Source organism: Lutra lutra, chromosome 5 (assembly GCF_902655055.1).
Source record: "Lutra lutra chromosome 5, mLutLut1.2, whole genome shotgun sequence".
NCBI classification, from domain to species: Eukaryota; Metazoa; Chordata; class Mammalia; order Carnivora; family Mustelidae; genus Lutra; species Lutra lutra.
In genome coordinates, this window is record NC_062282.1 from 110,323,949 (window position 1) to 110,351,684 (window position 27,736).

At 36.4% G+C, this 27,736-nt stretch overlaps 1 protein-coding gene across 2 annotated transcripts in view; it reads right to left on the bottom strand.

Moving 5' to 3' along the window:
- The window catches only part of EDIL3 (EGF like repeats and discoidin domains 3), a 425,477-nt gene that overhangs the window by 131,540 nt on the left and 266,201 nt on the right, over positions 1–27,736 (bottom strand). For both annotated transcript variants that reach the window (XM_047731177.1, XM_047731176.1), the window contains one exon: positions 16,975–17,156. In XM_047731177.1, the coding sequence (XP_047587133.1) occupies positions 16,975–17,156 (182 nt within the window). The remainder of the gene's footprint in view (positions 1–16,974; positions 17,157–27,736) is intronic.

The following is a 27,736-nucleotide window of genomic DNA, read 5'->3' on the forward strand; positions in this document are numbered from 1 at the left end:
AAAAGATGGAAGGGAGGAGAAAAATAGAGAAACTACGAAGCACAGGTAGGAGAAGTTAGAGAAGAAACCAGAGGAATAAAAAGAGAAAATGATGTCAAGACCTAAGCAGGAATGCTAATGCCAATAAAAATACATTAGAAATAATGAAAATAAGGTAACTTTGCTAATCTCTATATTTAAAGAAGCATGAGGTGCTACCCAAAAGAAAAAAAAAATCCTTGATGCCTAAATACAGGGGTCCAAGTGAGTGTGCTATGAAGGGAGAGGGACGGGGGAGCCTAAGGGTAAGACTTCACTTTGTATATTCCTGTAGGTGGCACAGCTCTTCTGTGGGAGGAATTTCCATGCAGAGTTCACATGAAAGCTCTCTTCTGCTTCAGACACCTCAATGAGTGGTCTTCAAAGTGAATAGGACTGGGGAAAATGCTGAGTAAATCAATATAACAACAATATAGATATAAACAAAAATAAAAACCAGATATCCAGTTACTTTACGTATAGTCTTAGCTAAAACTGAGAGTCCCCTAATGCCAGTATCCATATCCAGGACAGGGAAGGATTAGTAGGCAGACAAGAATGCACTATCCCAACATGCCCTCTGATTTTTCTTAATTCATTGTATTATTTGTAGCATACAAACAACAACATCAACAGAAGAATTTCCAAGTTTTGCTATAGGAACATTCTATACTTTTCCACTGAGTAAGATACTATTGGTAGGAGCAGCAAGTGTCCTTAAATTTTAAAAGCTGACACGGGATCAATTAAACATCAAGACAAAACCAAATATCACATAATAAAAACTTAAAAGTACTTGTGGAAAGCAGAATGGCATGATAATCTTCATTTTCTGTACTGAAGAAAAAAGTCTACAAAGCAACATATGCTCAAAGCACAAAAGATGGCAAGTTTTCTAGGATATTATTTTTCTAGCATTGTGCAATATGAATGAATTAACCAAAAAAAGCAATAAGAGGGCTAACAAGCAAGACTGGAAAGCTCTGGGACACAGATGTAGTACCGATTATCAAGTAATAACTTTCTATATTCTTTGTGTTTTTCTGACTTTATTTTAGTCTAAATAAGTATAATCTTACATCTGTGTTTCAAAAATAAAACTAAATAACTATATTTCAGAAGTTAAATTATATTGCCATATTGGAATATATCAGCATAGGCCTTGAACAATAACAAAATGGACTTTAATTTTATGGGATTTTTTTTTTTTTTGAGAACTCTAGGACTCAAAAATTTTGTATAATAGACAAACCAAACAGAGCTTGGTTATTTCTCCTTATGATGAAATTGTTACTCCATACCTAAAGGCAGGTGATAGGCATGCTACTAAAGTGGACTAACCAGATTATCTAATTTCAGACATGCCGAAAGAATATTTTTTAAAATGAATCCAAAATCAGACACACACTAGCAATATTCCACACTCTCTTAAAATGTCACCAGATACAAAAGATTCATTGTGGTCTGGAGCGAAGTCACCATAGAAGAAGCAAGTAATATCTTTTAATTCTTCTGCCTGCTTATGAATTTCTATAGTAAGGATTAATTTTTAATTTGCACTGTATTTCTATAGTTATGGGTCCTACCCTTAAATATATCATTATTTTTGAATAATAAATGGAATGGTGAAATGTCCTAAACTGTTGTAACATTTTGAATACCTTTATGAGCAAATAAATCCTGAAATTTGAGGTCAGAGTTTTTCACAACAAACCAACATCTGGGACTGGACTTGCTGAGATCAGGACATCTCAGTATTTAAAGTCAGGGAAAACAGCGGTGCTATAAAAAAATGGAAAGACGAGAAATGAAGAAAGCAAAGCCTGGGAACTGGGAGTCCGGTTCCACACATCTGGAGGATGTGCAGGCCCCTCCTTCTTGGGTGCTGATTAGCAGAAAGGAGTGCTAAGTCCCCAAATTGCCTGTCTCCATCGGAAGACACTGGAGGGAACAACATAATCTCTGTTTCTTTGGGGTAGGAATAGATCATAGCACTTAATAGCAAGATGCTTATTTTTGAAAAGCCAGGCTGATAAGCCAGGTGTGCCCTAATATACATCCTAACATGGCCTGGGGCAATTTTCTTAACCTCTGAAAACCAGAACTTCTTTATCCATACAATGGTAATGAGGTATTATTTAACTCACAGTGTTGTCTGAGTACTTTATCTAAGATTTCATTTATTTATTTGACAGAGAGAAAGAGAGAGAGCATGCGCACAAGCAGAGGGAGGGGCAGGGCAGAGTGAGAGGTAGAAGCAGGCTCCCCACTGAGCAAGCAGCTGGATGCAGGGCTCGATCCTAGGACCCCGGGGTTCATGATCTGAGCCAAAGCCAGTTGCTTAACTGACAGAGCCACCAAGGTGCCCCAGGGTTGTCTGAGTATAAAAGATGATGTTACCCTTACCTATCTATCATCTTTAAGCATTTAATAATTGTTCCCTATTCTTACCATTTTGTCCAGGGAAGAAACAGAACTTTCATTTCCAAATGTGGAAAAATAATAAAAAGAACAAAGTGATTCTTTAATTCACACAGATTGGGCACACCAGAGTCTATTTCTTTAATTTTACTTTTCAAATTTCTTTTATACACATGATACACTATTTCATTTGTTCTTTATATTGACCTTAAGAAATTAGTTGGACAATTCTGGTCTTCTGTTTGGGCCAACAGGGAAAGATGATGGGGGACTTTTGGTTGTCTCTGTTCCCTTAGAAGTAAGGAGAAGAATACACAAAGAATAAAACCAACCACAGAAAAAATTCTACTCCCCACATAGCACTCTGGTCCAACAGCAACTCCTTAATAACATGGAAAAACAACACTTTAACATGTTTTCAAAGAAATATAGTTTCAACACTACCAGACAATTCTATATGGTAAAACATTAAATTACTTGAAATTTATGAGGAAGAAAAGAGAATGTATTTGATTATTTTAAAATAATAGTTTTGCTGAGCATATAATGGTAATTAGGAAATCTTCTAAAAAGGTATTGATTGTATCATTTGTACAGGCAAATTTAGGCAAACTAAATTATACTTTTTTTTTTGGTAGCTTGAACTATAGGGTTTTTTTCCTTTGTTAAATCACTTCATTGTTTTCAAAATTTCAGTAGCTTTTCCCTCCTACCCAAAATATGTATGTTTTCTGCCGTGGCCTGCACAGATTTCTATGAGATCGTACAACTCAGTTTTCCAGCTGTATTTCTGTTTATTATCACATGTGCATTTATATCTCTATATAATCTTTAAATGGATTTAATTCATCCATTATTTCTTGCATGTCTATAATCTGTAAACTTAGTGATGATACAGTGGGAAATGTAAAAACAGAAAAGATTTTTGCACCTGTCACATGTAATTGAAAGAGTAAGACACACAGATAACTAACTACAAAACAAAACAGAATGATATAAATGATAAGGGGACAAATGCCCTGACATGGACATAAAGAGAAAATCAGTTCATACTGGAAAAAGAAACCAAGGCCCAGAAATGTCAGGGGGCCTGCCCAAGTTCACAGATCAGGACTGAATGGTCCTCAAAGACTCAGAGAAAGAGAGAGAGTGCAAAACGTGGAGTGCCCACTATGCTTAGGGATAATGAGAGGTCTGGTGAGGCTAGACAAAAAGGTAATTCTTCTTTTCTATGTCTGTCTACCTGAAAGGCCTCCTTCATCCACTGCAGCAATCTGAAAACTTATCTGCTCTGTAAGTCTCATTTTATATGAATTGTAAGTCTCATTTTATATGAAGTCTCATTTTATATGAATCCCTTTGCACTTATATGTATATACTTATATGTATACACTTAGACTTAAACATTATCACAATGGCATTAAAACATTCTGCCTTGGATCTAATACTGAACATTCTACTGACAGACTCATATTAAGTATGATTTGGTTCAGCTGTGACAAAAACCCAGGTTATAACTAGGCAGAAGGGGCTGATATATAAGGGCCCCAGGAACCTTCCAGCTTGTTGACACTTTATGTAACCTTGATCTCATTGTCCAAGATAGCAGCATCTGAATTCTCAGTAGCAAAATGGAGAAAGGGATGAAGAGGGCAGGTGGGTATTGTATCTTAAGGAACGTTCCCAGAAACCACCGTGTGACACTTTTGCTTCTATGTCTTTGGCCCCTTGTGAGTCATATGGCCATAGTGGAATGGGAGGTTGGGAAATACAGCCTAAAAGAACACATTTTTATACAGAATATACAGAATCCTACAGACTTAAACTATCTGAGGTAAAAATTGCTTAGCTACTAATCCTCTTGCTACAGAAACAAGAAAAGATATAGGGAGACAGTTAAAAGTCTTAGATACAACTCTCAAATATTTTTTAATATGTGTGAATGTACATTTATTAGTTACTTGCTATATAGCCAACATGCAAGTAAACATCCATCATATAATCCTCAAAACAATCCTAAAAGGCCACTCTATTTTTGCTGTCACTTTATATATAAAGAACTTCTATCTTAGAGTGGATAAGTAAGTGTACTCAAAATGACAGTGGCTACTTGAATCCAGAACCACTGATCTTGAATACCATATTGTTTACCATAGAATATAACTGCTTACACAACCTAAGTGTCCACTGAGAGAAGAATGGAGAGATAACATGTGGTATATATATAACATATACAGAATGGAATATTACTCAGCCATAAAAAAGAATGAACCCCTGTCATTTGTGACAAATGGATGGACCTAGAGAGTATTCTATGTTAAGTGGGTTAAGTCAGTCAGAGAAAGAAAAATACAATATGATTTCACTTATATGTGGAATCTAAAAAGCAAAACAAATGAACAAGCAAACAATCAGAAACAGACTCATAAATACAGAAAACAAACTGGTGGTGCTAGAAGGGAGAGGGTAGTGGAATGAGAAAAATAGGTGAAGGCAATTAAGAAGTACAAACTTCCAGTTATAAAATAAGTCATGGAGATGAAGAGTACAAGGAAAATAGTCAATAATATCTTAAGACTGACATATGGTGACAGATGGTGTCTACACACTTAATCATAGTGAACATTGTATAAAGTTGAAATTGTCCAATCACTATGTTGTGCACCTGAAACTAATATGACACTATATGTCAACTATACTTAAATAATAAAATTTGTTTAAAAAAGGGAAAATGGAAGTTTTATTTAGGACATTGATTATGACAACAGTTCTGTTCTTATTCATTAAAGATTTAGTCATAAAGATTGGTGAGAATACAAGTGAGACGACAGATTGTGCCCCTACCCTCAAGCAGCTTACCTCATAAAATAATCTCTGATACAGTCTTTAAGTATAAGCTGTGACAAGTGCTAGAGAAGAAAAGAACAAAATGCTATAGGACCATGTATTAGGAGAACCACATTTAGTCTGCGGGGAGGGGTGGAGTTTAAAGATTTTTATTTATTTATTTGACAGAGAGAGATCACAAGTAGACGGAGAGGAAGGCAGAGAGAGAGAGAGAGAGAGGGAAGCAGGCTTCTTGCTGAGCAGAGAGCCTGATGCGGGACTCGATCCCAGGACCCTGAGATCATGACCTGAGCCGAAGGCAGAGGCTTAACCCACTGAGCCACCCAGGCGCCCAAGGGGTGGAGTTTAAAAAGGCTGCCTTGAGAAGGCATCTCTAGAACAGTAACTGGCACATGGAAAATATTCAGTGAATGAATTTATTAATTTAAATGAAGTTGGAGGTCACTTTCAAAGATGTTTTTTCTAAGCTTGGGGAAGCGGAAGGGAGTACACTTCAAAAAAATCCCATGTGGCTAGAACTCACATGGTAAATTTTCTACTCTTCCCAAAGCACCTAGTTAAGAATTCAATTGTTCATTGAATTAAATCAAATAGCTTTTTCCCTCTCAAATATCCATACAATGAAGTAGAACATTCCACATAAGATAATTTAAAAAGTTTTATCTACTTAGATAAGCTCCACATGAGCACAAAAATTTGTCTGTTGCCCCAATGGCTGTCTGCAAATAGCAGCTGCTCAACAAATACTAGTTTGTTGCCAACAGATCTGAAACTAACAAAAACTTTCTGAAAAAAATATCAGATAATGAACTCTTCTTTCAGCTTTTATGTACATCTTTCCAAATCTGGGTTAATGCTCCTAAGAAAAGGAAAGCTAAGATCCACTGGTTAATATAAAAATGTCTTATTTGTTTTTTTGTTCTGCATGATAATCACATTTCAGTTTAAGAGCTTCTTGAAAGCTGCTGTTATGTAAAAATATTGGCTTAGGTTGGGCTCCTGCTAGGAAAACTAAGATATAAAAATTCACATCTACTTTTGAAATTCAGCACTGTATCTCTTAACAGCACTAATGATAGTAATAAACTAAGGAGACCTGGGTTTAACACAGTTTTTTAAATCTGAGAAATGAAAATATAGCTCATGTATTATGAACCCAGGAAAAATACTTCAAAGCTACTGAAGCATTAAATATATAACAGATGCAAGAAATTTGAGAGCCCATTTGTGGAAAAAAGGAGACCTTTATTATTTTTTAAAGAACCAAAAATCACAACACAATAAAACAATCTACACTAAGTACACCAACGTTAGGCTGAAATAGCTACTATTTTAATTAACTATATCAATTCTGGGGAAAATAGTCGCAGCCACAGCAATAACAACATTAAAAACAAACACATGGAGAAAATTTGGAACCAGCCTATGGTATGGAAAGGAAAAGCCCTGAAGAAGGCATTCATGTAGAATGGCTACAGTTATTCAGAAGCTCAAAGGTCAGTTCTTTTCTTCCCAAGGGTCCTGCACAATGGTGCTCCCGGGTAAACTGTTGTCTTATAAACATTTTTGATGGGAATGGAATTAGAAGAAAAAGCTTTCGTTTGGGGAAGATATTTCATTTTAGGGTTCCTATCTGTCCCCTCAAATATTTTGTTTTTAAGATTTTATTTATTTATTTGAGAGAGAGTGAAAGTGAGAGAGATCATAGAGGGAGAGGGGGAAGGACGGCAGACTTGCCACTGAGTGGGGAGCCTGATGTGGGGTTTGATCCCAGGACCCTGAGCCGAAGGCAGACATTTACCTGACTGAGCCACCCAGGCATCCTTCAAATATCTCTTTCAACTCTAAGTGGACATCACCTTATTTTCCATTCCACTAGGTGTGGCCATGTGACCCACAATGGCCAATGAGGATAAGAAAGTATCTCATGGCAGTGGTGCCCACATAATCTACTTCCAATAACTGTACAGAGCAGCAAACTATCACTCTTCCAACTTTAGGCTTGACACTGTTAGGATTTTCTCTAAGTAAATCAAACTAAAACTCAAAATATAGTCATCATTTTCCAGCCACACCATCTCCTTTTCCTGATTTCTATATTTCTATTAATGGTACCAAACTCACATGTAAGCTCAAAACCCTGGAGTTTAATTTTTCTCAATTTCTTTTTACTTCCTCCTCTCTCCTAACACACAATTTGATCGTCAGTGCTGCACCCTCAAGCCCTCTTACAATTTAATCTTTTATTTTTATTTCAACAGCTGCTACTGTAATTCAGGTTCTCCTTGGGCAGTTAGCTATAAAAGACTCCTAACTGGAATGCCTGCTTCTAGGCTTGTCTCTGCATTAAGCATGATGTTTATTTGATGAAATTTTGCTAACTTCCTCCTAAACACTCGGCATTGTATTGGGTTCTCATAATACAGCCCACTGACAGGTCACCTTCCTGAACTCGAGTTCTGACATGGTCAACACCTTGCTGAAAACCCTTCAACAGCCATCAAGTGCCACCTCACTGGACACTGATATATTTGCACATTCTGGTGTCTCCTTACCTTTGCAGACCTTTATCTCCTAGTCCCTAGTCCATGTGCCCATCTCTTCAGTAAAGACCAGTCCCTCCATTTCCCTTGAGACTTTATTCATTCTGTTCTCTCTCCCTCTGGAAAAACTTCCTTAACATCCTCCTCAAAAATGGTGAATACACTAAATTCACTTTTAATAATTAAAATGAAATATCTTTTTGATGTTTTCATTATATTCTGGTTGCATAGAGAATAAGTATTTCTTCCTTAAAGACTACTAAGACCAGCTGAGGATTTAACAAGAAAACATTTAAAGCCTGGTCTTACAGAGATGTGAATTTTTTTTAAATAATCCTTTTACTATTTAATTATGACTTAATTATTGAAGACCTCAAGTTACAGATAAAAATCCTATAAAAACAATTATGCTTTACTACATCTAGTTCATAGAAGAATGGGGATTCTACTTATGGCAGACATGGATATAGGCAGATTAGTAATAAAATATCACCAAAGCAATTTAGGTAATTACATCTTGGATTTCTGATGTTTCCATGCCATCCATTACTTTAAAATGTTTCACACCAATGTCTCATTTTTAAGAGCAATATACTCTTCTCTGATATCTTAATTTATTTGTTTCTGATAGTGAAAGGGGCACATCCAATGGGAAGTATGTCTCTCACACGAAGACTAGTGTGAGCTCCATTAGTGTAGTGATTACTGCTTTTTTTCCTCAAAATCACCAATATCAAAATTCACGTGGCCTGTCTGTTCATTGTGAGGTGCCCTAGGTCCCAACTCTGAACCACAAACTCAGAAACTCTAAGGATGAGGACCATATTTAAACAGCTCTCCAGATACTTTTTATGTAGTTTAATTTTGAGAACTGCTGTCCTAGCTAGAGGTGGATTGCTTGCTTATGGGCAAATATAAATTTTATTGGATACAACAGGCACTTAATAAAGCCTTAAAAAAAATGCTGGGCTTCCTCTTGCCCACTATGACTGCCCCTCTTGTCCTCAAAAAAAAAAAAAAAAAAAGGAAGAGAGAACTTTGAAGAACTGTCAAAGAAAGTATTGTACAGAGGTTATGGATAGTTTGGCACTGGCCTCTCACACAAGCTTCCTGTGTATATATCCCAAGCATGCAACTTACTATTTAGTGAATTCGGACAACTTCCTTTTCTGTGCCTAGATTTCCCTATCTGAACGATGGGGAGAAGAACAATACCAATGAGCTGCAAATAGGTAGTCAGTGTATGTAAAGTGATTGTAAGATACACAGTGCTAGCTGTTAGATTATTTTAAAGCTAATATATATAATATTATTGGTATTGAGACTCCTTTATAACCTAACTATAGGCGAATATAGTAAATTTTTCTGAACTTAAGCCTAACCACATTCAGTGAGTTTTAAACAACAACAAACTCCCCCAAACCAAAATGCTCTCAAATTAACCACAGTCTCAAGAAAATAAACCTTTCAGAATCTGTCTGGTGGCTCTGTATTTGGTCACATTTTCAAAACAAGGGGGTTTTCAGTAAGGTGTTGGGGCAGAACAAATTTGTTCAGTGTCTATGGTGGAAATAAGGGATTCCTTCAGCCTAATCCAAACAGTAATCCCACTGGTTCACAGAAGATAAACATGAAAAGACAATCAAACCTTTAGCTCAGACTTTCACTTTTCCTCCTGCTTCTCTGCATTTCTCACCTCTAGGGACTCAGGACAGACCGCCAGCAGACGCCCTCTGCCCTGGCCCTACGAGGGAGAATTGTTGCATTGGACGCAGTGGCTAACTCTAATTCATAAACCGCATTTCCCATCGGCAGTTCTCATGATCGGGTTTAACACCTTCAGTGAAGCTGTATTCACAATCACAGGATTACGAGGACTGCATCAAGCCATGTAAGAGAAGTTACAATAAGAAACTCTGAAAGGTGACTCCTTTGGTCCCAAGTGCCAGAAACTGGAAGAGACAGCCCAGAGGCTGACTCGATGGTCACATGGAGAGATACGAAGAGGGAACTGGCCTAAGTTTTCCATGAATATGATCAAGGTACTTTGTAAAACCAGAGATTTGAAATGTTGACTGCTCTATTTTTTTCATGACAATAGCAAGTCACTATTTTCAATTAATTCAGATAATTTCTAGTTCACTTTTAACAGTATTGTAAACTAAAAAATCACTCTGGTAATAGTCACAAGATAATGGGAACTGAATGAACTACAAGGCACTTAAAATCTTAACCTTTGTAAATATAAAAGTTAAGCTGAAAATGTTTTCCCTATGGCCAAAATGTGTAGCAAATACAATCAAACGTACACGGTAAGTTCACTGAATTATCTACTCAAGAGTTTAACAGCTGCTAAAGATTGTGTTATATAAGCTACAGAGACACTAGTATTTTAAAAGCTTGTTTTACCAGGGCAAATTAATCTTAGAAAGAGAAGATAATGGTTACTTTAGCATCAGCATTGTATAAAGTTTCAAATTCTTGTGTGACTATAATAACAAACTTATAAAAATGTGCAAGAAGATAAAACAAACATTTAATTTTTAGCATTTCAGGAAGCACTTAAGTGGGCTAGAAGAAGATAAAAAGTTTGGTGCTTGGTATTCAAGGCTTAATTACCAGGCTTCCTAGAGAGCCCCTTGCAATTATTACCCATGTCTATCTAATGTTGCTTATGAAGGTGGTTTGCAGTGATTACAGAGAAAGGTATGGGCCATCAGGATTTGCAGAAATCTGATTCCTGTGCTGCCCAGATGGGTGAAGCATTTCCTACAGTGTGGCTGGACATACCACATATGGCACCAAAGGGATTGTGCTAAGATGGCACAGTTTAAATATGGTTTATGCCATCTGAACACAGACAGTGAACTGAGTTGTTGGGGTGCCCTGAGCACCACTCAGTGCAGTAGAATCACCATGCAAAAACAGACACTAGCTCTCTTCCACTTATTTTGCTCGACATTCTCTATTCTATCGATCAAATATTTACATCTATCTGTGTTTGTTTTTTATTCAAGGTGCTATGGAAATAGACGTAAATCAGGTGTAATTCATACTCTCAAGTGGCTTACAGGATAGGAGGAGAGAAAAAGGTAAAGAATGACAAGAGAATGTTAGCTGCTGGTGACTAACATATGTAACTGACAGAGTGGGAAAAAAGGATAGTGCGGTTCCTTCTTCTTCTTCTTTTTTAAAGATTTACTTATTTACACTGGGAGTAGAGAGAGAGAGCATGCATGGAGCGTGGAGAAGGGCACTGGGAGAGAGAAAGAGAATCTCAAGCAGACTCCCCACTGAGCATGGAGCTGACATAGGGCTCGATCTCATAGCCCTGAGAACATGACCTGAGCCAAAGCCAAGAGTCAGCTGTTTAACCGACTGAGCCACCTGGGTCCCCCCCAGTGTGGTCACTCGTATCTCTGGAGATGAAAAGCAGAAATTCCAGGACTCACCTTATACAGAATGGAATGAAGGATGTGAATCTAAAGAAGCCTGGTAGGTGGGAATAGATGAAGCAAGAAGGGTATGTGCCAAGCACAGCAGCAGAAGACAACCAGACAAAGCTGAGGAACAGCAAGAAATCCAAGTCAATGAGGCCCTGGGTGCTGGAAGTCAGAGAGGAAGAAGCTCAGAGCAGAGAGAAGGGATTCTAGATACAACTTCTTTCAAATGAGAGAACAACTGCTATATTGTTAATCATATATTCCATAGCTCACAGAATCTGGAATTAAGATCCAACACGTATCCCTTAAAGCACGTCAGAAAGCAATATGTATTAGTGTTAGTATAAATGCCACCATAAATGACCAAATAAAGAGACCAAATATATTATTTTTCAGTACGGATATATCCAACCATTTTTTTCTTAAGGCTAAGTACCTTTCTGTTTTTAAAAATAAAAAAGTAACATTTTTTAAAAACACACACAACTATGTATGCAAGGTTACTTCTAATAACAAAGAAAAATTGCAATTCTCAATTTAGGATTACTGTTTCTAAAAAGAGATCGCTAGAAGCACCAGCACATTGATGTTGAGATGTCATTTGCCTTAGAGAGGTGTTTAGTATGGGTGGCACTATATCTGAGAAAGTAGCTTTTTTAAGGAAAAAGACAGGCTGAAACATTTCTACTTGAATGAAGAAGTAGTAAAGACTGATTAGATTCTATGTAATTTAGGTTCTGTAACTAGAAAACAACCTGAAACTGAAAGAAAAATCTTCTTATCGTCTTTATGTTTTTAAAGATGGTTTCTGTATCTCAAGGAGCTCCGGCGGTCTGTAAGTACCAAAAGAGTTTCACATGCCTTACATACAGGCTTCCGAAATGACATAGATGATTACTCTGTTTTTTGCAGCATTTTCTTTTCTTTTCTTTTTTTTTTTTTTAAGATTTTATTATTTGTTTGACAGAGAGATCACAAGTAGGCAGAGAGGCAGGCAGAGAGAGAGGGAGGAAGCAGGCTCCCCGCCGAGTAGAGAGGCTGATGCGCGGCTCGATCATCCCAGGACCCTGGGATCATGACCTGAGCCGAAGGCAGAGGCTTAACCCACTGAGCCACCCAGGCACCCCTTTTGCAGCATTTTCAATCCTACCATTTACAAAGATTAAAAAAAAAACAACACAATGTATGAAACGTGTACTCCAGAAATACTAATCTATAACTCAGCTTGCACTCGCATAATTCTCATTTGGGCCCATGTATTCTGCCGTAACTGTTATTTTGTTTGAAATACAGAAGTCAGGTGGTCTTGGTTTGGGATATTTTAAATTTCCCAACAACAAAGAATCTATAAGCCACTTAAGAATAGTAGTTGCTGAAAATTCGTAAAGATTTTATAACTAGTGAATAATGCTTGTTATGAATTGCTACTAAAGTGGGGTGCTTTTGCCTAGGATATCTAACATGGTTCTGCCCCAACTAATTTAGAGAACTTCTGTGGGTCACATAGTTCTCATTATCCTTTCTCGTATTTTTTCACCATTCGTTTCTCTCTTTCTACCTCATACAGTTATCACTACTTGTAGTTCCAACACCAAAGTGCCCAGATCAGCAAGCAAAAGTGTTATTTTAATTTTATTTATTTATTTCTTCATGTATCCGGGGCAGTTCCAATCTAGGCCTTATGAGCTGATGAGACATGTTTTTTTTCAGTGTAGTCGGACAATGACCTGCAGTAGGTCTGAGAGGCAATGCAGAAGTTTCTATTTTTACCCAGTGACCCAAAAGATTTCTGGGCCCATTAAAGTTTGAGAAGTAATGCTCTCTCCGCACACACAAACTTGTGTGGCATATAGAAAAGGAACATATTAAGATCATCTTCACATTTTTTGAAAGACTAGTGAATTATTTAGAAGGGAAAGATCAAAGCCTATTTTTCTCAGTGATAAAATACTTGTACTGACACTACTACTGGTAAATTAACTTTCAAAGGAAGATTATGGCTTTGTTTTGGTATACCCATCAAACAGATCAGCATGTAATAATATAGCTATGTGATTCCTAGTGTCATGCCAATTCCTCTCCTCATGTTCTATAAATATTATGCTAAATTAGTTTCTCCATTTAACAAAAGTTTTGTTAGAATAAACTGTTCAAATATAATCAAATATTACGGTTCAAACAAAAGGTTTAGCAGATGATGTAAGACTAGGGTTTATATAATATATTATTATATTTACCATGTTTACTTTACTATATTCTAGATTCAGAACACCTTTTTTTGAGATTTATTCATTTATTTATTTGAGAGAGAGAGAGAGAGAGAGCAGGGGAGAAGCAGAGCGAGAGAGGGAGAGAGAATCTTCAAGTAGATTCCCTGCTAAGTATAGAGTCTGACATGGGACTCCACATGGGGTCCAACCCCACGACCCTACGATCATGACCTAAGCTGAAATCCAGAGTCGGCCCCTTAACCAACTGCCCCCCCAGGTGTCCCTAGATTCAGAATATCTTGAGGAATGTGCTGCCTTTCTTCTAGTGCCTAGTACAGTAGAGACCGCAGAGGAGAGAGTCATTTAGAAACGTTTGTTGAATGGATGAATAAATGACTGGCTGCAAATGTATTGTATATGCACTCTAGAAAGTATGTATAAGTATGCATAAGACAAATCAATTCAGAAATTAAAAAAAAATTTTGCTGCATGTATCTATCAAAGAAAAATAATGAATATTAAAGAGTTATCTTTAAAAATCAATAGCAAATAGTCATCTTCAGACCTTAGATAGCAAAGTACACAGAAGAATTAAATAAGATTATACATTTTCATATAAGATAACCCAAGACATATTCCCATAATTACACAAAGTGGTTATTTCTAATACATCAGTCAGAAAGAGAAACTGACATTCCAAGATGATAATGAACTAGTCAATGTTCAATGTGGTGGTTCTTTGTTAGTTGGGGAAAAAAATGTAGATAAGGAATATAAGGTCAGAAAAACTTGAAAATGGGGAGAAAAGGGTTTTGTTTAACTGTATTTATTGCACTAACCCTTTAAATCCAAAACCAATTATAAACATTGTGGTGCTTTCACTAATTGCCCGCTGAGTGTGTAAATTTAAAATGGCAATTTCAACTTTTATTTCACCTAGACAAGGAAGAAAATGGAATTGAATACTAATTAGTGTATGTGTGTCATACACCTGAAAGATTAGGGGAATACTGTGCTCATTATAAGTGAGTTTAAGCAAAGCACTCAAATGTTTCATTTGAAGTACTGAATATAAACAAAAGAATTAAGTGACAAGGGAAATTAATAATGCTCAGACAGAAAATTGGGTACATGAGTAGACTTTCCAGAGCCTCTTAGATATGATTTTCCTTTAAGAAAAGGATACACTTTTTCTTTTAAACAAATAACTTAGAAAATAAGATGTTATGAAAGAATACAGTAATATAATAACTTGAACATAATCTCAGAATACTTATTAAAATGACAATTGAGAGTTTTCAGTTCTCCCTCCATTATACACAAGACTTTTTCATTTAATATAAAAGCCTTTTTATTTACTTATATTCTTTTCTCTGAGAGTTCATTATCATCTTCAGACTAAAAGCAAAATAATAGCAATAAAAAATAATGATAGACCCCCTTAAAAATAAAAGAGGTATTAAATTATTCTACTTAAAAAATAAATTATTCTACTTAAGTTTACAAAGTTATATTTAACCTAAATTTCTCTAAGAGTCAACCAATGTCCTGTTCCACTGAGGCTATTTTTACCTATAACTATTGGGATAAAGGGAACTTAAAGTTAATTTGTACTTTGAAAGGCAGAATGATGTGCAAGTTAAGGAGGCAATAAACTGGGACAAAGTGAAAAGTCAGGACACGAAACATTAATAAGGTGTTTCTTAGAGAAAATTTCGCAAAAGTATGTTATTTATGGTGTATTGAAACATGGCAATGACTAAATCTTGTGAACATAATTTGCTAAACAGAAACCCCGACGCAAGCTTGCGACATCGTCTCAAGCCGCTCTGCAACTTCTGCTATGAATCTTAATTTCCAGAGTTTTATCATGATTGCCACCCCACAAATCACAACAGTCCACTATGGTGATTTAAAAAAATGGTCTCTGCAGTGATTTTTAACAATAAAAGATACGCATTTTTTGTTGTTCTGCAACTATTTTAAACCTTAATTTTATCTTCATTAGTCTGGGATCGGAACTGTGTAGATATATCATGTCCACTATCTGGAATTCTCTTTGCGCACAATGCCATAGATTCGAAAAATCAAGCGTAATTTAAGAAGCAATTTCTGCAAATGCATGCAAAAATAAATGCATAAAACAAAAACGATATCAGGTAACCACCGGGAGCCATATAGATAAAAGAAATGTATATAGGCAGGATATGTAAAAGTTCATAAGAAACCTGAATAAAAGAAGTATCTGAAGGAGACCTTAGCTCAGTTCCTAAGATAAGGAAGTCATGTTACTTGGCCATAAATCAGTTTCTCATTCTATTAAAGTCCTGTAAGGCAATCCCTGAACATCGCACCTAATAACTTCAAATCATGGATTTCCACATTAAAAATTACCCCTGACTCAAAATATATCGTAAACAAAAATAGCTCAACTATTTAAATCAAAATTCTGTAACAGCTCCCTGGAATAATCCCCAAATATTTTAGTATGTATGAATCTTCATACATACTTAACTCACACACTTAATCAGAACATGTTCCTCTATACACAAGTCATGAATTTCCATATGATGTTCCCCAGATTCTCACCCGGTGCCTTTGTTTGTGCTGTTCCATGGATTTTTTTTCTCTATAGAAAGCCATTTTCCAAGGCCCACCTAAAATACTATTCTCCCTTAAGTTTTTTACATGATAATTATGTCTTCCACTAATCCCATCACACACTGGGTTTTCCTTCTTTTCAGCACACATCAATGACTTGTTAGATGTTACTAATGTGCTCTCCCCAACAGAGGTATAATCTTTCACAGAAATCATGGTTTAATCACCTTTTCTGTCCCCATAATATGTAGTTTACTATCTCACTTCAGCTAAGGCATCAAAAAGTGTTTAACTGGATTAAATAGAAGTTTCTGGTATTACTACCATCCAACCCATTTTAGGGAAAACACTTACTATCGTGGTATATCATGGGCTTTTTTTTTTTCCTGTTTTAAAAAAAAGCTGGCTGATGGTAATAAATGAAACAGCATGAACTGATATACTCTCAGCTACTGAAAGAAGGCACTGATGGCATTTTAGTGATTCTCATAATCTATTGTATACTTTACATGCTTTGCGCATGTGAAACCAATTCTGAGACAGAGAAAGAAAAGATGCAATTTTTACTTTCTTCAAGGGTCAGCAGTTGCTGTTAAATGTTAACACAGCACTAATGAACACATGGCATACGTAAAAAACCTTCTTCTTTGATATGTACCTTAAAACAGACATATTTGCAGCCCAAGAATTTCAACATTTTTAACCCTGTTAATGCACTTTTCAGTCAATGTACAGATATCCCACAGTTTCAGATTTTATACCCAATTTGGACTCAACTAAATCATCCCATCCTCTGACCATGAAGAGCCCACTTTGGGCTCTGACTTGTATTTTCTCTGAAATGATTCTGGTCATTCCTTGGCATTCACCTCGTCCCATCCCATGTGTTACCTGAATCCATGGCCATCTGTCATTTTCTGCAGCTGTCCATGCATTGATAAGCCCCTTCTTATTGAGACGTGCATAGTAGGGATACCACTTCTGGAGTCCAAAGAGAGCTCGGTGGGTAGAGGAAGCTGTGATTTGCTGATTTGATATGATTCCACCTTCAATTCCCAATGGGCCCGAACACTCTGGGAACAAATTAGGAAAAGATGTGAATATAGATCAGAAAAAATTCACTCTCAGAATGTGGCTATTAGATTTGATAGGAGATATTTTTAAAATAAATTTAATTTGTACCATTATGCCTTTTGAGTGCCACCTACCTTACAGATCTGTCATTGACCTCCACATGAAGAAAATAATTCTTTCTCCTCATGACACTCTTCTTCCTTTGCTTTGAGCGTGGCACCACAACAGATAACCGCCCATCTGCATTACGATTCTACATTACTCAATGTCATCCCTTGGCTGCTGAGCGCATTAATGGAAGTATAATGCCCTTAAAGGGCCTATCTCATATTTTATGCTTTCAGAAATTAGCATACCTCCTAAATTGTAAACCCTCAATAAATATCCTTGATCCAATAAATATCCTTGATCTTGACCGGTCTTCATCTGAGTTTTGTGTAAAAATCATTTTTATATTGACTTAGCATTTCTCATTACTATAATTTTTTTGACTTAAATTTTTATAAACATTACGTATGCTTCCAACAAAAAGAGAAAAGTGCAAGTCTGTCAACATTTGATAATAACATTTAATAATAATAACTTATAACATCTTATAATAGAAAACATGTAGACAAAATATATTTATAAAGTAAGCAGGTAAACTCCCTGACATTATACATAACTTATGTACACTAATAAGTAAATCAAGATATTAAAATATTTACATTTCTAATATTTTAAATTCAAAATTCACAGCTATACATATAGGTATTTTCACTTACATTTTAATTCTCTTTTTAAAATATTTCTTTATATTTGCAACTTAGAAACTGAATAAACATTTCTTAATTAAATTTTTAAATTCTAACAGTAAGGCATAATACAATTCTAATATGTTCTCAGATATCAAATTTTATCAGATTTTAAAATTAAAAATGAAGGCAAATGCATCTAAAAAGTAAGTATATTTTTATATATATTTGAATTTCTTCTTTGATAAAATTTCGCCACAAACTACATTTAAATTGTTTTGAAAATTCAGAATAAGTAATGTTATGACAAAATGAAAAGTAATACCTAGTTATCTTAATTTCAGTTATACATACAATACTCAACTTTTTGTCATATTCAATTTGTATAATACGATAATCTCATTATAAAATATGCTATACTAACATCAGAATTCCTAAAAATATTAAAGGAGCATAGCTGCCATTATGAATTGTCAGTATATATGTAAGTCAACTTGATCAGTGATTGTCACCAAACATATTTTAGGTTTTAGTTAATATTGAAGCCCAACATTTGTCAGTAATTAAATGTTTACACTTAGATTGAGGATAGAAATATGAAAGAAAGAATTTTGCACTTGCATTATAACACTTTTAGAACTTACAAAGATGTTTCTCATTGGTAATCATTCTATCATTAACCGTAAACATGCTTCTCTTTTCTATCCCATGCTCAGAGAATAAGTAGCTCTAAACACATTACCTACTAATATTTCTCCAAGGCTTTAAAATCTTGAAACACTTTTTATAAAACAGATGGAAATGTGTGGATAAGTAATCATCTTTATCAGACTTTATTAGTAAAGATGGCATCAATAGAGAAAAAAATTCCATCTTTGTAACTAATAACTGATACATCATTTACCTTTAGGTCAATGTACTATATCACTTTGAAGTCATTAAATTAAGAAGCCATTCATTTTTAGAATTGGATTTGCTTATTAGTTCACTGTTTAGAATTAGAATTGCAGTATTAGGATAGATAATAATCTGATTTTCATATTTCAGGAAAATTAACCACCAAAACTTAGATGTTGAGCCTTTGGATTCTTCTTTTGCTTTCCATTTTAAACTTTAAGATCTTTACAGACTTCATAAAAGCAGTAGGAGACTTTCATGATGATACTTTGATTTTAGACAACCACAGGAGGCTAGCTTTTTAAGAATACTGCCTTTAAAGGAGTCTCAAGCATCCTTGTCCTTGATTTGTGCAATGTTTGGATGGGAAAATGCAGCAGGCAAAAAGATCATTTACTGCAGGCCAGTCAGTAGAACAGCAGAGAGAGAGATCCAGGTTTAATTTGACTTAATTTAGTTTAATGTATTAATTAAACTACATGATAGCTTTAGAAAGAACTTTACACCACTTAGGTGCGTACTTCTAAAGACCTTCTGCTGAACTGGACATTCTCGCCAAATCTGTAACCATTTTAAGCGAGAGAGATTAGACCTCAAGCCACACTATTCAGTAAGTCCACTTCATTGGTATTCCACTTACCAATCTCTACTTTTAACTAACATGTCATCAAACACAGTGGCCAGGAACTGTTGCACTATCAGGTAAGTCAAATACCAATGAACAATTAAAACATGTATTTGTGTGTATATACATATACATATATCTTTTTTACTCTGCCATAAGACTCCCAATCTTTATTATGCCTGCATTACGCATTCACTGAAATGAAACATAATCCAAAAAATATAAAGTGACATTATATTTTTATAGGGCTTCGCAGCTTACAAGGTATTTTTACATGAGCTACCTTATTGCTATGATGTCAAATTTATCAGTATTTCTTTTCTCAGCCTTCAGTCCTACATTTTTTAAAAAATAAATTTTTACAACTCACTTACATACTGTATCCTGCCAATGAGTAAAGCCTACTAGAGGAAACATGACTATGCATGGAGTTCTTGAACGAAGCATGCATCTTTGAAGCATCGGTTTACTTCCTTACTAGCTAGTGGCCCTCAGTTTTTCTTGTTTTAAATGTTGGGGTTATATTTGCAATGACGTGGATGGAACTAGAGTATATTATGCAAAGCGAACTAACTCAATCAGAGAAAGACAAATACCATATGATTTCACTCATGTGTGGAATTTAAGAAACAAAGAGATGAACATCAGGGAAGGAAAAAAGAGAGAGAGAAGCAAACCATAAGAGGCTCTTAACAATAGAGAACAAACTGAGGGCTGACAGAGGGAGGTGGGTGGGGGATGGGCTAAGTGGGTGATGAGCATTCAGGATGGCACTTGTTAACGAAGAGCTCTGGGTGTTGTATGTAAGCGATGAACCAGTGAATTCTACTCCTGAAACCAACAGTGCACTGTATGCTAACTCACTAGAATTTAAATAAAAATTTGAAAAAAAAAATAAAAAGTGGGGTTACGATGACACCTTAATTCAACAGCTACGAGGTAAAAAGTGCTCTTCCTCTGTAACTATAAATTGTTTAAAAAGAATGAGCTTGGTTCTGTACAACCACTTGCATGTTAGAGCATACTATGGAGGTGATCCTGGACTTTTAGCTTCTCTGGAATAGGCTCTGAGTCGTACACACTGTTACATCCTTAGGTGTCCAGAGTGGTTTGCACATAGAAAGGGTTTAAAGGACACGGGATGCATGTTAATATTGGGGGCTATTTTTTTTTTTCTAAGCAGTGAACTAATAAGGAAATCCAAGGCTTTTACTGCATGTCACACTGAAAGTTGTCACAACAGCAGCTCTTCTTCACTAATCATCTGGATCACAATCAAATGGGTGTCATCATAATTAAAAGTTCAAAATCCAATTTCCTTTTGCCTGTGCTATCCGCTTCCCCAATGTCCTATTAAGTTCAACAGTTATAAAAACTAATGAAGGAGTTGCAATTCAGAATGCAAATGATTATACACCTAAGATTAAGTGACCTTAAGCCGTGAACAATAAGATGCTTAAAAGGAAGACAATATGGAGATATATGTTGTCATCACTATCAACAAACAGGGGATAAATATGAAATATTAATTGATGAACAACATATTAGATGAGCATTCGCAAGTCTGAAAAGAGCATTCACAAGTAATTTCTCACATCATCAAAATAAGACTACAAGAAAAAAAGGGTTACCACACTTAATCAATGAAGAAACTGGTGAGAAGGGAAGTTAAACCTTTAAAAAATGAATCTGGAATTGGAGCCAATTCTCTGCCTCACAAATAAAATAATATCAATTGATAGAGTGAAGAGTTCAGTAGTTCTTCAAAAGTTGATTCTGGATCTTTTTCTTCTGCTGTTATTTTTTATGGGGGATGTGTATGTATCCCAGGAAAGAGAATAAGAAAGAAACATGAAGGAAACATGTAGGATGTCACTAGAGGCATTCAGGATATGACAGATCTTTCCCAAAATGGGATATATTAAAACAATGGGTGACAGTTGATGGCAGTGAGTCACAGAAGTAAATACTGAGGTTTTGTTGGGGTTTGTGTTCCATGAAGTGTTAAAAATGAACCTGCTACCATTATTGGCCTGTACTGCTTATCTAATAGGGATAGGCTAATTCAGTTCCAGCTAATTTATTGACTTCTCACTATGTGCCCATCCATCAATCCCCCATTTAATTTTGTTTTGAAAACTGCGTATTTATTAAAGGCTTCCTATATACTAGGGGCTTTTCTAGGCAGTGGTGAACAAAGCAGAAAAGGCCTCAGCTCTCAAGGAGTTCATATTCTAGTGGGGAGAAAAACTGTAAACAAAATCTGAACAAACAAGGAATACCAAAGAGTGGTAAGGAAAGAAAAAAAAAAAAAAGGCAGGTGAAACAAGTGAAGGTGATCAGAGATGGCCTTTCTGAGAAGCGACACCCAACCTGATCTCTGAGGAGAAGCCAGAGCTGGGCTATTGTGCACTGGTTTTTTCAAAGAGTTTTCAGTCTGGTGGGAGAGACACACACTGAAATCAAACACATTTTAATATTATAGCAGATGCTGTGATGGTAGGTGCACAGAATTCAATGGGATAAAAGAAGAAGGAATCGTAAACCAGGCTGGGACTCAGGGAAGGATTTCCAGGAAAAGAGTGGGAGCTAGCACAGTGAAGATGGGAAGCACAGAGACAGGAAACAGCCTAGTGTGGTTGGGAAAGTAGAGGCAGTTCAGTATCCATAGACCAAGGCGGGTTGGGGCAGGGATGGTCCCAGGATGAAGTGAAGAAACAGAGAGACCCTAGATTATTTTGCTCAAAGAACTTGCTGGGAGTTTCTGAAGGATTCTAACCGTGGTCATATTTTCATTTAATATCCATCTTACTGGCTGTATGGTGGAGGGTAGATTTAAGAGGGGAAAAATTATGGCTGAATAGCAAGCTACTAAAATTGTGCAGGTGCAAAAGGATGCAGGTCTGAAAGAGGGATGAAAAAGAGGAAGAGTTCAAGGAATGTTCAGAAGGAAAGCTGGGCAGAGCTAGTGATAATGAAATGGTGGGTAGAAGAGAGAAATGCAGTATCTTCAAAGATGCTAGTTGGGATTACCCATGTCTCACAAATAACCCTGTTGAATCTAATCCCTCCCTTAAAATCTTATCAATTGTTGTTCTTGCTGCTGGACTGAACTTGGGGGGATCTGCCTTTGTCCCACCTGCTGTTGCCATGCAGACCCCACGAGGCTATACCCATATCCATTAGGCTACAGGGACAGGAATGAAAAGTGAAAACCTGCTTCTATACTCAAGCCATATCCAGAACTTCCCTGCCTCAGAGTTCATGCACATGTATTGTGTGTGTACATCTGTTGTCCCCCAAAACAGTGAGCTCCTTTGCGGGTAGGGATTATATCCCTCATGGCATTGAGCAGTCAGCCTTGATCTTAGCAGACACTTAATAAATATTTGCAGAGGGAGCTAATCTTTTAAAACAAACATGAAAGATAAACAGCAAAAATCACACGTAATATTATAACATTTTATTTGTGCAATTCAATTTTAAATTAAAAAAATAATTTCACCAGGGCACCTGGGTGGCTCAGTGGGTTAAGCCTCTACCTTCATTCAGCTCAGGTGTCATGATCCCAAGGTCCTGGGATCGAGTCCCACATCAGGCTCTCTGCTCAGCCAGGAGCCTGCTTCACCTTCTCTCTCTGCCTGCCTCTCTGCCTACTTGTGATCTCTCTCTCTGTGTCAAATAAATAAATAAAATCTTAAAAAAAAAATAACCTATTCTCTCAAGAGGACTGATAGAGAGAGAGGCCTCCTTTGGAAATTATTTGTATGCTGAGTAAAGAAGGGCACTTCTCTCCTAATGAAAAAAAGGCACTGATAGTCAAGTGAGTTACTGAGCTTTCACCTAGTTGCCAGACAGCAACCAGGTATTTCTAAAAACTGTCCACCGTCATCCCTGAGGTGGGCCCAGTGGCCATCTGATCAGAGCCAGCTATTGGCAGCAGAATACGGCAGTCTACATTTCCCGGCTGCTAGATCTGTGTTTATGCATCTTTAGTACTGTGTTTACTTTTGTCATGTTTAACAATAATCCTGAATTAATGAGTCCAACCAACATTGATTACCAGAGGCTTTTAGGCACCATTTACATGGTCAGTTAAAATAACCGCTTAGCCTGAATTGCCCCAGTGGCCTGCGAACGTCTTCTGACCCAAGCCCTGATGGGCAGACTAACTCTGAGCAAGTGGGTAATGTCACCTGGCAGGCTGAGCAAGAACAGCTGAGCCAGCTAGGGCCAGGCCTCCGGCGCCCTCCCCGGAGCAACGTCCCTGCCTTTGCCAAGTCGGTGTGAATAAAACAGTCTCAAAGTGAAGTCCTTCTCACTCTGCAAACTCATTCCACTCATTCTGTGGAGTGTGGCAAAGAATGGTGTCTGCACTTTATTGATCTCACAGCTGACAAGGAAGCAGTGCCTCAAGATGTCTCACATCTTGTTCCTGAGTGTGCTGATTAAGCCTTTCAAATAAGGGAGATGTACGGCTGAATCCGTAACAGGAATGCACTGCTTTCATTTGCTCTATCTCAATATCCAGACATCTTCAGAATGAAAAGGATTTCAAATTAAAGCCATGTTAGAAACAAATCTCCTTTAAACATCTCCAGGCCTCTCTTTCTCTGAGCGTCTCATCTTCTCATAGGAGTGTGAGTCGTCTGCTGTGCTTAGCATAGCACGGTAATTGTGCTGAACACAAGCCCCAGAGAATGGATTACTCATGACCTCCCATACTGCAGAAATTAATGCTGATTCAAGCATTAACCTCCCTCTGTGCCCTCTGGACCACGGCCTTTCCTTTATTCTTAGCATTTCTTTTGTTTTAGAGCTGTCTTGAGACCAGACTCTAAATTGTTGAGGGAGAGGTCAAGGCCACTATTTCTCACAATGTGGCCTGCGGGTTAAAAGGAGCTCTGAAGATTTCTTTCTTCTTCTTCTTCTTCTTCTTTTTTTTTTTCTTCTGGTGAGACTTCTCATCTAACCTCCCACACATTTGCTCAGATTTGTCTCAGGCTATCACTTTTTTCTGGTGTTGGGGAGTGGTGTCAGAAGGCAAGAGAGGAAACAAAGACAGGAAGTCTAAGAAAGGTTGATCTCAGGGCTAGGGCTTGGATGCGCTGGTCTGGCTCTAGGAACTGGGGAGGTGGCAAAGGAGCTCCCTGGACACAGTGTAAGAATGTGACTATGCAGAGCACAGTCTTCCTTCTACTCCATCATTCACGGATTCCTGTGATATCCTCTCCCCACCCCAGCGGGTTGGTCTCTGGTCCTGGTACTGGGAGTAACCACCTTAAAAGAACTTAAAGTATTTATTCATCTGTTGATGGACATCTAGGTTCTTCCCACAGTTTGGCTATCGTGCACATGGGTGCTATAAACATTCGGGTGCACATACCCCTTCTAATCACTCATTTGTATCTTTTTTTTTTTCCCAAAGATTTTATTTATTTATTTGGCAGACAGAGATCACAAGTAGGCAGGGAGGCAGGCAGAGAGAGAGGAGGAAGCAGGCTCCCAGCTGAGCAGAGAGCCTGATGTGGGGCTCGATCCCAGGATCCTGGGATCACGACCTGAGCCAAAGGCAGAGGATTTAACCCACTGAACCACCCAGGTGCCCCCACTCATTTGTATCTTTAGGGTAAATATCCACAATTGCTGGTCATAGGGTAGCTCTGTTTTCAACTTTTTCATACTGTTAAAATCAGAAAGGTTTTCTTGGTATGCTGAAATGCTTGAACCAGCTTTTGAAAGTAGAGGAAATACCATCTTTGAAATAAAAACCAGCATTCATAAAGTTACAAATTCAATTATCAGTCATCTAGCTATTTTCTTGTAAAATGTGGTTATGCTTTTCTTCATGCTACGTTATCTCAAGTCAATTATGATATATTATCTGCTTAAATTAATTGTTTTGAATTGAAGAAAAAATTAAAACCATGAATAAGCTAAATTAGAATAGGAATGTCAATTTTTGAGAATACTGATGCAGAGTGATGGTGTTATTTAAATAGTAGGGCCTATGGACTTTAACATTCAAAGGCCAAAATTCTTATTGAGATAGTTCACAAAAGTCAACAAAATCTAAGAAGATTAACATCCTAATGCAGTGAACAATGTTGCTATAGCAAGTAGAAGAATGTGTTTTAGTTTGTTTAAGATGCATTCTTTCAAATGAGAAAAACATATGGGCTTTTCAACTGCTGAATGCACTTTGCAGCCAGGCAAGATTTCAGTAACTCGTTCTCAGGCTTCCACTTAAACTGCACAATTCATCTTCTCCCAACTACAAAGATAACAACACGGTTTGATGAAACATTTGTCTGTAGAGTCAAAAGCCTGCAATTCAAAAACCTGCAGATGTATACCTTCGCCTTCTGACAAAACATATATCTGCACAGGAAAGAGCTAAAAAGGGGTATAAATGCCAAGGTAAAATGCTAAAGGTAGGATTCTGTTGCTACAAGAAACTTGAGTTGAATACCAAACGTAAATATTCAAACAATGCTGTGCAGAAGACATAACCCTATGCTTTTAAGTTATTTACCTCTTTTAAGCTTTTGTTGGTGAATGCACATCCGGATAAATACCACAAGGCACTGCTTCAGATGTTTCGTTGCAAAGCAATATTCTTGGCATGTCAACCACTGATTTTTATTTGAGAGATAAATCATAGTCCCAATTCCAATTATCAGCTATCTAGCCATTTTTTTACATGCAATGTGGTTAAGCTTTTTTTTTGCCACACTGGATGCCATCTCAGGTCACATATGAAGTCTCTGTGTTTCAGAGGTCAAAGAAATCCAACAGTTTAAATGGGAAGCCATTGCAGAGGGCAAGATATGTTATAATGAGCCCCCTCTAATGCTAGGACACTTTGGAAAGAGCTGGAACAAACGACAGAGAGCAAAATAGAACTGAGAAAGTATGTAGTAGGTGATTTGTTTATTTGAATTCTAGAGACTTCTACATTATGCATTCACATCTGAACAAACAAAGAAATGTTTGTCATATAGAAAATAAATACAAATACCCATGTAGTCAGAGAGGTATTGGAGCTAGGGAAGGAAATTAAAAATTCCAGTAGAGAGTGAAGACAGAAGATGAATTCTTGATAGACGCATTTACTAATTAAACATTCCTAGAGAATAAAGTATCACAAAGGCTTTGAATATAGTGTTTGCAATTGCTTCAGTAGTTCTGAAAGGGAAAATTCAACATAGAATTTTAAACAGAACAAATGTAAAGCTATTAAAACAAAGGATGCTTTATGAATTTTATAGAAAGAACATTCTAGGAGAATTTAATAGAGCAACAATTTTATGACAAACCTGTAAAAACTAAGCCAGCTTTTCATGCATTATCTCTTATTCAATAGAGATTCATACTAGATCTATTTTATAATGTAATGACTATGGGCCAGCCTATTAAATAGAAAATTTAATATTTGCTTCTTTTCAAATTTATTATATATAACAATAAATAGACCCTGAGATTATGCAGTGTTCAGGTTAAATGCTCATTTTTGCTATCAATATTTGTAGAAAAAAAACAACTTCTAAACCTTATATTAGAGCTACCTAAAAATGCATACATACATTTCAAAGGAGCAGAGTATTTAAAAATCTTAAATCTGGATTTAAATCTTCAGCTGCTGAAATAAGTACAGAATATTAGCTGTGTTCAACAAAATATCCATAATGAGATAAATTGCTATTTTCTGTTATGTTCCAACAGAATACATTATTATTATGTAGTTCAGGTTAATGATTAAGTAAATAAATAAATTTCCAACAAACTTATATTAAAATATATGACAAACATAAGGTTTTAAAACTACAAATAATCCTATGACTGACCATTAGGAAGTTGTACTTTTGAGAAATTAGTCAAAACTAGAATTTCATGCTTCTCCTTAAGCTTTTAATTAAAAGAGAATTTACTGTTTCTCTAATTTTGAAATTATATAGAAGACTAGGTTCTCCAGAAGCTTCCATCTTATCATATTGGATAGCTCACCATCCTAGTATATATGAAATTAACTAAGAATCAGGTAAGGGCCATCAAATTGCACACATAAAATAATGCAACGTCATTAACCCAAAAGAGAGATGGAAGAATTATTATCATTTCTAAAAAAAAAAAAAAGTGTACAAATAAGGAAAATACTGACTTGCTTTTCCAAGGAACCCTTCACTTTCATTATATACTTTAAAAATAGGAAAAGCAGTCATTTTGTAACTCAACAGTCTTCAGGATACAGCAGGATATAACTACTATTTTTAATATACAGGAATGATAAATTGGATAAAAATAGAACCTGAGATATATATTT